Source organism: Peromyscus maniculatus, chromosome 1 (assembly GCF_049852395.1).
Source record: "Peromyscus maniculatus bairdii isolate BWxNUB_F1_BW_parent chromosome 1, HU_Pman_BW_mat_3.1, whole genome shotgun sequence".
NCBI lineage: Eukaryota > Metazoa > Chordata > Mammalia > Rodentia > Cricetidae > Peromyscus > Peromyscus maniculatus.
In genome coordinates this window covers 151,536,902-151,549,483 of record NC_134852.1, presented here as the reverse complement: position 1 = coordinate 151,549,483, position 12,582 = coordinate 151,536,902, and the positions used below count along the sequence as shown (strand labels likewise).

General features: G+C 49.3%; 1 protein-coding gene across 18 annotated transcripts in view; it reads right to left on the bottom strand.

Annotated features, from left to right (window-relative positions):
* The window catches only part of Lrrc56 (leucine rich repeat containing 56), a 21,167-nt gene extending 8,585 nt beyond the window's left edge, over window positions 1-12,582 (bottom strand). For 7 of the 18 annotated variants that reach the window (XM_042285953.2, XM_042285965.2, XM_015996051.3 and 4 more), the window contains exons 1-5: window positions 11,486-12,582; window positions 10,840-10,910; window positions 9,567-9,754; window positions 8,381-8,468; window positions 6,969-7,029 (exon numbers count right to left, since the gene is read on the bottom strand). In XM_042285953.2, coding sequence (XP_042141887.2) covers window positions 6,969-7,029; window positions 8,381-8,468; window positions 9,567-9,749 — 332 coding nt within the window. In that variant the 5' untranslated portion in view covers window positions 9,750-9,754; window positions 10,840-10,910; window positions 11,486-12,582. Of the gene's footprint in view, window positions 1-6,968; window positions 7,030-8,380; window positions 8,601-9,566; window positions 9,755-10,839; window positions 10,911-11,386 lie in introns of all 18 variants that reach the window. The other 11 variants (XM_076555079.1, XM_076555106.1, XM_076555150.1 and 8 more) reach the window with 10 other exon arrangements.

The window sequence follows — 12,582 nt, the reverse complement described above, 5'->3', positions numbered from 1 at the left end:
ATCATCTAAGCACTGGGAGGCAAGAGGCAGGAAGCAGGCTGCTCCCAGGGGTTCACTGGCCGGCTTAACCAGTTGAAACAGCAAGCTCTAGGTTTAATAAGAGACCCATTTTCAAAAAATAATGTGGATAGAGGAAGCCATTCAAAATGTTGACCTCTGGCCTCCACGTGTGTATCCATGGGCAAGGGCACTAGTACATGCATGTGCACAAACACAGACACTCCACCCCACCGTTACCACCATCACCACCAACAACAACAACCTGATTTGAAAGTAGGACTCTCCTGGTTTGAGTCAAGTTGAAAAGTATGTTATGAAACTGGTGACGCCGGGCAGTGGTGGCACAGGCCTTTAATCCCAGCACTCGGGAGGCAGAGGCAAGAGGATCATCATGAGTCTAAGTATAGCCTAGGCTACACAGAATTCTAGGCTAGCCTGAGGTAGCACAGGTCTATGATCCCAATACCTGGGAGGTTTAGACAGGTGCAGGAGGATGAAAATTGGAGGCCAGGGCTTGAGAGAGTGCTCAGATGTTAAGAGCGCTAGCTGTTCTTCCAGAGGACCTGGGTTCCAGCACCCACACGGCACTCACAACTGTCTGTAACTCTAGTTTCATGGGATTCAAAGACCTCTTCTGCTCTGTTCAGGCACCAGGCATACACCTGACACACAGACATACATACAGGTGAACACCCATCCACATAAATAATTATGAAAACATAAAAAAATATGATCCACACTGGCGGTGGTGGCGGTGGTGACACACGCCTTTAATCCCAGCACTCGGGAGGCAGAGGCAGGCGAATCTCTGGTCTAAGAACAAGCCCCAGGACTGACAAGGCCGCACGGAGAAACCCTGTCTTGAAAAACCAAAAACCCCCCAAAAAAACCAAAAACCCACCATGATCACAAACACAAATACTCATTAAGGGAGAACACAGCATTAATAAGATTAAAGGGTAAATATCAGTTATATCATCCTTGAGAGAGACATTGGACACATGTCATTCAAAAGCAGGAATAAACTAAGGATGGCTGCTATCACTGCTGCTGCTTAAAAAGGTTCTGGCTACCAGGCCCTGACAAGTACTATAAAGCAAGAAAAAGAATTGCATAAGAGTTGGCAATGAGGAGGCAAGACTGTTATATCTGTTTTACACACACACACACACACACACACACACACACACACGCACGCACACGCACACGCACACACTATGCGCACACACGCAGCATATATCTGTTATAATGTGCTGATGGTGCAATGTGTGTATGAGAGAGAGAACTATGGAGAATTCAGATACACAAAGACAGGAAGGAAAACTAGTAGTGTTTCTGCCCAGTCTCTCCCTCTCCCTCTCTCCTCTCTCTCTCTCTCTCTCTCTCTCTCTCCTCTCTCTCTCTCCCTCTCCCTCTCTCCTCTCTCTCTCTCTCTCTCTCTCTCTCTCTCTCTCTCTCTCTCTCTCTCTCTCTCTCCCTCCCTCTCCCTCTCTCCTCTCTCTCTCTCTCTCTCTCCTCTCTCTCTCTCTCCTCTCTCTCTCCTCTCTCTCTCTCTCTCTCTCTCTCTCTCCTCTCTCTCTCTCTCTCTCTCTCCCTCTCCTCTCTCTCTCCTCTCTCTCTCTCTCTCTCTCTCTCTCTCTCTCTCTCTCTCTCTCTCTCTCTCTCTCTCTCTCTCTCTCTCCCCCCCTCCTCTCCTCCTCCTTCTCCCCCCTCCCTCTCTCTCTAACACAGGGAGTAGGCAGGCAGAATCTCATGTATCCCAGGCTGGCCTCAAATTCCATATGTAGCTGACGATGAACTCTCACATTCTGGGATTATAGGCATGCATCACAATGCTTGGTTTATACAATGCTAGGATCTAACCAGAGCTCTGTCCACACTAGGAAAGTACTCTATTGACTGAACCATATCTTCAGCCCAATTTCTGCCAATTAAAAGCTTTTCTATTCATTCCTTTCCTCCCTCTCTCCCATCCTTCCTTTCAAGTTTTTGAGATAGGGTGTCATTCTGCAGACCAGGCTGGGCCAGAACTCACTCTGTAACCAAGTCTGGCCACAACTCATGGCAATACCCCTTCCTTGGCTTCCAAAGTGTTGAGATACAGTTGTGAACCACCACACCTGGCAGTATCGTATTTCTTCACATTTTCAATAATTACCCAAAAAGAAAAAACAACAATGAAAAACCAAAAACAAGATGGCATTTACAACCACAGCCACTGTGCAGTGTCAAGGAGTCTAGTGTCGCCTGGTCCTGGGGCAGGGGTTGGTGGGGGAGCTGATTGGTCCTTCACAACTGTAACTCCCATCTCCTAGATAATAGTTGGTGGATGAGACTGTGACAGGTACAGTTCTTACAAGGGGTGTGGAAAAGTGTTCTGGGCATATCGCCTATACTTCCCAGGGGAAACAGTCCCTGCTGTAGATGAAGTGCCCCCCTTTGCCTTCCTTTGTTATAGTGGCCCCAGAAAAATGGTTATACTGTCCTAGCCACCTGTATTGAAGGCTGTAGTAACTGCCCCATGATAGCACAGGCAAAGTCACAAAGGGTCGTATTTCACCTACAGGCTCCCTGGGCCTTTGCTGTGAGTCTGACTACTGAACTAACCCACCCTAGGGCTTCTTGTCACCACAGCAAGCAGGACATAGCGATGTCTTCTCACTGAGGTGTTCCTGGGTTTTGCTCTAGGGTAGCAGCATGGAATAATTTCTCTAGTTTAGGCTGATATGAAGTAAGCTGATGTATTCTGTTTGTGAGCATGCTAACTGGCACACTATAGACAGCAAAGTCTAAAACTCCATTTAAATACATAAAACACACTGATGGAAAGAGGCCATATGCATGGATGTATTTAACCTAACAAGTATATGCCCATAACTAGTACATAAATCCTTTTAAATTCCAGTTTTAAAATCACAGATTAGTATGCATGAGTGTATGAGGCCCACTGGCCTGACTGGCTTATAAAATCCAAGTGCAAGGATAAGTAATGCCCAAGAGAGTCAAGGTCAGTCTGGAGTAAGGACAACAGAGGGAAGTGTAGCACAGACCGAAGTGATACAGATGAGGGAAGTGTAGCACAGACCGAAGTGATACAGATGAGGGAAGTGTAGCACAGACCGAAGTGATACAGATGAGGGACGTGTAGCACAGACCGAAGTGATACAGATGAGGGACCTGTAGCACAGACCGAAGTGATACAGATGAGGGAAGTGTAGTACAGACCGAAGTGATACAGATGAGGGACGTGTAGCACAGACCGAAGTGATACAGATGAGGGACCTGTAGCACAGACCGAAGTGATACAGATGAGGGAAGTGTAGTACAGACCGAAGTGATACAGATGAGGGACGTGTAGCACAGACCGAAGTGATACAGATGAGGGACCTGTAGCACAGACCGAAGTGGTACAGATGACACAGCCCTGAGGCAAGAGACCAGCTAATGATCCAGAGTTCCTAACAAAGGCGCATGGTCTTTACAAATGATGGACCAGACAAATAGTTCAGTGGGATGACATTGCTTTGAGACAACAAGAAGACAGGTATGATCCAGAATTGGTTGGACTGGAACTACTCAAAACAAAGGGCCTTGCATAGGTGGTCACCTCCAGGCTGAAAGGATATACTGAGAAGTCTTGCAAAGCTGAAAATGCACCAGAATATAAAAGATAATTCCTGGTAATCAACAAGAGAAGAGGATACATCCTTAAATTAGCACATGGCACAGGAATGACGAGCAATGAAGGTGTATGAAATGGATGCATCCAAATATGTTTTAACAGTTTCTAAATTATCTGTGGAGTATCATCAGAACATGTAGGTGGAGTGGTACTGAGAAAAAGATGCTTGCCTCAGGCTTGCTAGCATGAATCCATTCGGTGGCAGTTCCAGCCCATGTATTTAGAACATCTGTGTGCATGTTGGCAGTTATTTTCAGGGGCTAAATTATCTCAGCTTTGGGTGAAATGATAGAAACTACATTAAAATTATTTCCCATCTCTTGTAACACTGCCTGAGATTTTAATATTTAATGTTCATCTTTGCAGTCATCTACATTTACAACAGCAGTTTATGGGATGCTGTTATTCAATCAGTTTCCTGTTACAAATATTTATTCATTTTCAATCATTACCAGGTGGTAACTACCAACTAGCCTAGTTGCAGGATTAGATAACTGAAAGAACTCAACATTTCACTCTGTTTTTCCTTGCTGTGACCAAACTGATCAGGATGTTTTCAAAACATTTGCAATCTGACTATATTTCCTTTAGAATTATTTTGTTTTATTACAGGTACTATCTTATGCTTTGGTTTTTTTTTGTTTTGTTTTATTTTCTTTTCTTTTTGAGACAGGGTTTCTCTGTGTAGCTTTATAGCCTGTCCTGGAACTTGCTCTGTAGACCTCAAACTCACAGAGATCCGCCTGTCTTTGCCTCCCAAGTGCTGGGATCAAAGGTGCAAGCCACCACCGCTGGGCTTATATTTCTTCAGATTTTTGTTGTTTTGAGACAGGGTCTCATGTATTCCAGATTGGCCTTGAATTCACTATCTATGGAGCTATGGATGACCTTGAAGTTTTGATACTTAGTATGAGGTCACAGGCCTGCTGTGGGATGTTCTGTATGTCCTGTGGGAGCCCTTCTTGGGTTCTTTGTGGCGTTACCCAGCAGGTCCGCATAGAGGATGATTAGGACCATGGGCCTGAGTGCAGGTGTCTGAGATGGTCTGCACTTGGCTGTGCTGGGGGATGGTCTGTATGTCAAGTTGTTCTGATTGATCAATAAATAAAACCTGATCGGCTGTGGCTAGGCAGGAAGGATAGGCGGGACTAACAGAGAGGAGAAATAAAAGGACAGGAAGGCAGAAGGACGGACTGCCAGACGCCGCCATGACCAGCAGCATGTGAAGATGCCGGTGGGCCACCAGCCACGTGGCAAGGTATAGATTTATGGAAATGGACTAATTTAAGCTATAAGCACAGTTAGCAAGAAGCCTGCCACGGCCATACAGTTTGTAAGCAATATAAGTCTTTGTGTTTACTTGGTTGGGTCTGAGCGGCTGTGGGACTGGCGGGTGACAAAGATTTGTCCTGACTGTGGGCAAGGCGGAAAACTCTAGCTACACAGGCCTGCCCCACTATACCCAGTTTCATTATTTCTTAGTTTTATAATACATTTACTTCTCTGTCAGGTTTTCCATCATTTACTGATTTATTGTTTGTTTGTTTGTTGTTTTTTGAGGCAGGGTCTCACTGTGTAGCCCTGATTAGCCTAGATTTCACTTTGTAGACCATGCTGGCCTTGAACTTACAGAAATCAGACTACCTTGGCTTCCTGAGTGCCAGGACTAAAGGTGTGTGCCACCATGCCCAAAATCCTTTATTTTAGGTGCTCTTTAAAAATATACATTTATTGTTCCTTGAGATTATTTGTTCACTCAGACCTAGAAAAGGTCTCTGTTCATCTGGGGGAAGAGCCATCTGCTAGAACATCATGTGATTCCAGGTGCACAGCTGGGAAGAAGGTATGTCCCATGTCATCCCTAGAAAGGGCTGCTGGACTTCAGTACCAGGTAGCTCCTTGACATCTGTCCCTCCATGGTTTCTGCTGAAACATCAGCTCTCTCTCTCTCTCTCTTTTTTTTTTAAAGATTTATTTATTTATTATGTATACAGAAGAGGGCACCAGATCTCATTACAGATGGTTGTAAGCCACCATGTGGTTGCTGGGAATTGAACTCAGGACCTCTGGAAGAGCAGTTGGTGCTCTTAACCACTGAGCCATCTCTCCAGCCCGAAACATCAGCTCTCTTATCTTTGCCTGTATTTGCACATCTTCATTGCTTTGCTGAAGTCTGTTTAGTGCTTTATTTGCTAAACAACTGGAAACAACTGGATGCTACACTTGGAGTCCAATTCAGATAGTTAAGAACTTTTGAGAAAGAGAGAGACGGAGACAGTGTGTGTGTGTGTGTGTGTGTGTGTGTGTGTGTGTGTGTGTGTGTGTGTGTTTGTGTGCATGTGCGTGCACACACGTTTATTACTGTGGATTGAATCCAGGACCTCACACGTGACAGACAAGCACTCTACCAACTGAATTACATCCCCAGCCTCTTTCTAGAGTTTTAACTGTAATTTGCCTGCCTTACACTTCTAGGCTTGAAGAAGCAGCATCTTCCCAAGCGCCTTTTGCTCAAACTACCAGATACAGTCTGCTCTTCTCTTGGCTTTGTTCTTTCTAGTCCAGTGGGACAGAACCACAGGTGGCCTTGCATTTTGAATGTCATCTTTTAAGCAGGTTCCTAAGAACTCTGAGAACATCAAGCTTCCTCGACACTTCAGTCCTGTTCAGGAGATACATGTTCTGCTGGGTCTGGCTTCAGGTGGACGGTCAGCTTGGAGGCAGCTCCTACCTTCTCTTCTTCCTAGGGACACTAGCCACTTCCCTCCATCTTCTGGTCTCTAGGGTGTAGTTAATGCCTGGGTTGCAATGTGAGGTAAGGGATCTCTGGAGCCTCCAAGTCTAGACTGGTTTGGGCTGTCTGCCAGAGACCCTTCACGTTGCTAAAGGTCAGAGACTACATTTGGTTTATCAGCCACAGGACCCGGTATGACCACCTTGACCAGCACCCGGCTTTGGTATTTTGTATCACTCACATGTAGCAGGGGCTTCCCACTGAGGGGGAGAAGAGGGACCTGCCTCACTGCAGGGTGTCAAAATAGGAGCCAGAGACTCCAAGATACTTGGAAGGCAGGACACCTGGGCCCCACTCATAAGGGATCCTACCCTGGAGTCTCCCTCTCTCCCTTCCACGAAGCCCACACCTGAATGAATGTCTCTAAACCACTTGATGGCAGCCTTCACCCTCCAAAGGTCAACAGGGTGGGGCAGAGTCTTGAGAGGGGGGGCAGCCTGCAGCAGCTGAGTTCCAGGCCCAGCCCCTCTTTGCCCTAGACCAGGCTCTCACCTGAGGGAGCCCAGGCAGCTGTGGTTCAGCTTCAGTTGGATCAGGTTAGGGAGGTGCACTCCTGCGGGCCACAGGAAGGAGAGGTTGGCCTAGCCCCACCAACACTGCCCACCTCTTTGCAGTGCTCCCCACACCCCCGAGGGGCATCAACATCTGAAGGGCTGTTCACAGGCATATGGCCTTTTCTGGCGCACAGTGGGGCTGATTCTGGGGGCTTCTGCAGGATCTGCCCAGGTGTTCTGAGCCTTCTCTCCTCTTGCTATGTGGGGGCTGCACGCCCTTCCACCCATATGCAGCCTAGCACAGGTAAAACAGGTAAAAAGGTGGCGAACACACTGGCAAGGACTTAACTTGAAGAGGGGAACCAGGTTGGCATGGATAAGGTGAACCCTGAGCATCTCCCCTTCTTGGCCCCCAGGGCTGTCTTTCAACATGCAACATTAGATAACCAGTCTCAGGAATGTCCTGCCAGTGTCCTGCACAGCCTTAAAGCTCCAGGCCCCCATTCTCAAAGCTTCTTAGGGTGAGACTCTGGCCCTAAGGTTGAGACAGAACCCCTGAATGATGAAAAAAGAGGTATAGGGTGGCCTATAAGGCCCCCCGGGAAGAGCCTGTGTCCCCTGATCTCACAGGTGCACAGAGATGCTGCACTGAGCTGTTCAACACTTAAATGCAAAACTGAAAACCAAGCTAACCAGGATCGGGAGTGTTTAACCTCACTTGTAATCAGAGAAAAGCAAACAAAATGCACAACTATCCTGAACAGCAAGAATCTTTCCTGTTGGGATGGTTGGTGAAATTTGAACAAGGTCTGTGACACAGATAAGAGTGTTCTATCAGTGTCCTTTTCTGACTTGGATCATTATCCTGACAGTATTTAAGATAATGTTCTCCTTAGGAAGTAGGCACTGAGGCATTGTGAACAAGTGTAATGGTCTCTCAGATTAAAAAAACAAGTGTCTCAGGTGTGTGTGTGTGTGTGTGTGTGTGTGTGTGTGTGTGTGTGTGCATGAAAGCGAGAGAATGGTAAGACAATTGCAGAGGGGATTCTGGAGGAAGAATACATGAGGGATCAATATAACATTTGTGCAATGTGTCTATAAATTCCAAATCCTTTCCAGATAAGCTCTGGGAGCACCTTGTATAGGAGCAGAGTACCTTTGCTATTTTGCCATACTGGTACTGGTCTTTGGGTGTGGTCCCTGAAAAGTCATTTTGGAATATATACCCTGGCCTAAAACTTCTTTCTAAACTGAGTATACATCTTAGTTCTACAGTCCAATCTTAAGGAAAGGGACATGCTGTCCAAGGTGTTTGCTAGCTTTTCATTTACGACAGGAAATACAATTGGCTTAGGGAGAGGTCTAGGTTGTGATGGTCACAGGGGCATGGGTGTGACCAGCGGCTCTCACCGAAGTTCCCCAGGCTGTTCTTACGGGTGTCCACACACATCTCCAGCACCCTCACCAGTTGGAGGTCATCTACCCGGGCCAGGGCCTGCTGCAGAAATCATCAGGTGTCACTCCCAGTGTTCTCCATGCTTTTGGCTGAGGACTCTGTAAAGGTGCCCACTGGAGCAGGTGGCAAGTGTTCCCCTGCCTCATCCAGGCGGGGCTTGCAATAACGGTTTGGCTGGTGGGCATGACATGAGCAGAGGTTGTAACTGACTATCAGGGAAGGAGGGCTGCCAGGGGAGGGCCTGCACCCGGGGTGCCAGTCTCCAAATGAGACCTTCAGAACAGAATCAGCGATGCAGTTGGCGCCCAGAGCCCTGCTGAGCAGCACCAGCCACAGCATACCTGGACCGGAGGACACAGAAAAACACTCATGCTGGAAGTCAAGGGGTGGGGGCCTACTGGTCTGTCTGTTCTTGTAGATGGACTAGACAAGACTTTCTTGTATGTGAAATGTAAGCATGGTCTCTCAGGACCCTGGGCGACACCTGCTATGGCATCAGGGGGCACCTTGGGGAACATGTGCAGGTACTGGCCTAGCAGGCCAAACATTTATTCTGAGGAGGTCCTGGGTGATACCATCTATCAAGATTCTCTCCTTCATAGTGGCCAACCATGAGTGGGTAGCAAACCCTAAGTCCTGGGGGCTTCAGGATTGCCCAGATGGACTCTATAAAACCTTAGGACTCAGGGATGGGGTACACCAATGGGCTGTCCCACTGGATTTGGAGGAAGGTCTTTACCTGCTGCCAATAGAGTCAGCACACCAAGGACAGACCCCACCTCAGGCAGGTTGAGAGTAGACTGAGGAACTCTAGCCTTGGGAGGGGAGCCATGCACCCATGCCCTTCCAGCATCCCAAATGCTATCTTCTAGTCCTCCTTGCTACAACATTAGCTCTTGAGTAAGAGGCTTCTTGTCTGCTTGAGCACAGGCCTTAGACAATAGTTACAGAATCCTGGCCCCAACAGCGCCAGTGATCTCAATGCCTGGGGGTGCTTGTGTCACTGGGTTGCTGGCAGGGACCCTGATGGTGGAAAGGTAGAGGGTACCCAGCAGAGGGAAAGCTGGATATCAGCAGAAAGGGTGCCAGTATGTCAACTCATGCAGACCCATGGTGGAGCCTCAGGCCCCAATCACTTACCAGCCGAGCAGGGGAAAGGTGCTCCTCCACCCGCCGCTCCCTGTGGATATCCCCATGGCTGCCCAGTCTCTTGTTTTGTGGGCAGGGGTTGTTCAGGCCCTGCCAGCTCAGCTCCCGTATCCGGATACTAGCTGTGCTTGGCCGAGGCCCCTGGGATCCATCCCAGGCTGGGTCCATCCACATCCAACCTGTTAGGAGAGGCAGAGGGCCAAATCTCCTAGTTTACAAGGCTCTACTTCACATCAATGGCCCACAAAGCCACTAGGTCAACTCTGACATCTCCCCACATCCTAGCCTGACTTGGCCTGCCCTGAGAGGCCCTGGGCAACCTCAGCGGTCTAGATAACTGGACAGCACATGTCCACTCTCATAGTTTCAACTCAAACTCCCTGCTTGTGCTAATAACTTCTCTCCATTTGCTTTAGTATTTTGGAAAAAAGGAGATGTATTTATCCGTTTTATAATTTGTGTGTGTGTGTGTGTGTGTGTGTGTGTGTGTGTGTTAGTGTGTGTGTGTGCATATTTGTTTTGTTTTGTTTTTTTAGATAAGGTCTCTCACTGGCCTGTGGCTCACCAAATTGGCTAAGCTGGCTGGCCAGCAAGTTCCAGGCACCTGCCTGTCTTTGTCTCCCCAGTGCTGGGATTACAAGCTCGTATTACCATGCCTGGCATTTTATATGTGAGTTCTGGGGGTCAAACTCAGGTCTTCACGCTTCCAAAGCAAACAATTGACTGTCTGCGCGGTCTCCCTATTCCTTCATTTGGTTTTGTATTTGCTTCCCACAGTGTCCATGCAAGGAGTACCGGCTCCAGGCTTTGCCATCTTGGGCCTCACAAAGGCTGTGAGCGAGCTGGGGCTGGAAAGATAGCTCAGTGTTAAAAAGCACTTGGCTGCTCTTGCAGAGGACCTGCATTTGATTCCTAGCATCCATAGTGGATGGCTCACAGATACCTGTAACCAAGAGATCAGATGCCCTCTTCTGGCCTCTGAGGGCACTTGTGCTCTGTGCTACACACACACACACACACACACACACACACACACACACACACACACACAAGATAAAGAATAATTTTTTTTTAAGGCTGTGAGACTAGGGATACTGGGCAAGATGCCTGTGTTGACCAGCAGGCAGCTATTACTGACAGTTCCCTGCACTGCCCCAGACCCTGGCTGTGGCTCCTTCTTCATTAATGATCTCTTGAGTCTAGGTTCAGGATCAAGATAGCAGACATTCCCTCCAACCACCCACTTCTCTGACTGAGGCCGCACCTGCAGGTAGCTGGCTCCTGCTGTAGGTCAAACATCCGGGCAAGAGGGCCACATGTATCTACATGTAACACCTGTAAGAGAGAGTTAGATTAGCTTCCTGGCTATGTCACTGTGCTCTGTAGCACCTGGGCTGAGCTTGCCAAGGTCAGCTCAGAAGCAAGCAGGTACAAGAATGGAGTGCTGTTAGCTGGGGCCTGGTCCTGAACCCCCTGTGACCATTTTAGTGGGGGATGAGGCTCAGATATTGAGGAAGACAGTCAGGGTCCCTCCGGGTCACCCAGTGGAAACTAAGACACGGTCCTCATCCAAATCCTGCTGCTTCTACTGCTCCTGAAGGGGATCCTGGGTGTAGGGTTCTGAATCTTCTGTAGGCCCACCTTTCCTGAACTCCTTCCCATACCTCTGGAGAAGTTTTTTCAGGTGCCTCTACACCTCCATTCAGGTTTGGCCGACACCTAACTCCTGCACTTTCTACCTATCTTTCCCAGATACATTTTTTCTAGTAAGAGTTATCTCCTTCCACTGCACTTCATGATTTATTACTTACTCAGTCCAGTGTGTCTTGCCCCACAAGATGTAGGCCCCACTCCTTGGCCCAGGTTTCCCCTAGTAAAAGGGACATGGAGAGGCGGTGCCCAGCTCTCACCTGAGGGGTGGGCCAGGGTGCCCAAGATCTGGGGCGCAGCCCTGGGCCCCTCCACCGCGGAGGTCGCTCTCTTAAGTGAGGGCTTTTTTATTTTTTCCACCGCAGAGGGGTTGCGGCCCTGGCGCCATGGCAACGAGGGCGGGGCCTCATTTGAATATCCAAATATTCGTGAGCCCCGGGCATCCAGAGCGGCGGCAAGATGAGCCCCGCCCCCTAGCAACGGTTGCCGGGACACGCGGCAGCTGCGGTGGGAGGGCTCCCCAGAGTAAGGGAGGCGAGCGGGACCTCTGGACGCAGAGAAGACACCCACAGTGGTTCCGATTGCTGCCCCGTGAGGGGCTTCTGGCGGGCTCGGGGTTATCTGCCTGCTGGCCGCATCGACCGAGCCGAGCTCGGACCCCGGGCGACAGGTGAGCGCGCGCCCCGAGGCCTGCATCACCTGAGTAAAGCCCTGTCGGTTTTCTGAGAAGGACTTGCTTACTCGTGTCTTTGAAATTTCAAAAAGTGTTGAAAACATGTTATTTGCGTCTGACACAGATGTACCCTACTTGCTTGAGTGGTTGGAACACTTCATTTCGCCCTGATACCAACTTTTCTGACTTCCGGGATCGTTCTTCAAATGGGGCGCAGTATGCGCTGCTGCAGGGTTGGGACCTCGAGTTTGGTGGAGGCAGGGGGGGTCTTCTCCAAAGTACAGGGAGCACAGTGTGATGGACCGACGCTGCCCCGAGATGGGACCCTCGCTCCACCTCGGCCTACGGGAACAGGCAGCTTGGGGTTCCGGCGGACTCTGCCTTCCTCTGGTATCCCGCGTCCGCGGTGCTGATTGTCCCCGACGCCAGGTCCCCGTCGGAATGACCTTTCCGCTCCCTGGGCCTTTGGGCCTCTGGTGCGGCTGCAGGGTGGGGGCTCTGTGGAAGGCCCTGCGACCCAACCCGAGCGTACGCCAGTTTCTCTGCGGAGGAATCTCGGCCTCTTAAGCACCGTCACCCTCACATTCTCTTCCGCACCTCGGAACTAGGCGTCACTCTTTTGAGTGCAGTACCCAGGTCGCCACACTTCCCTCCCTGCCACTCCAGGAAGCCCCGCCTAGCTGC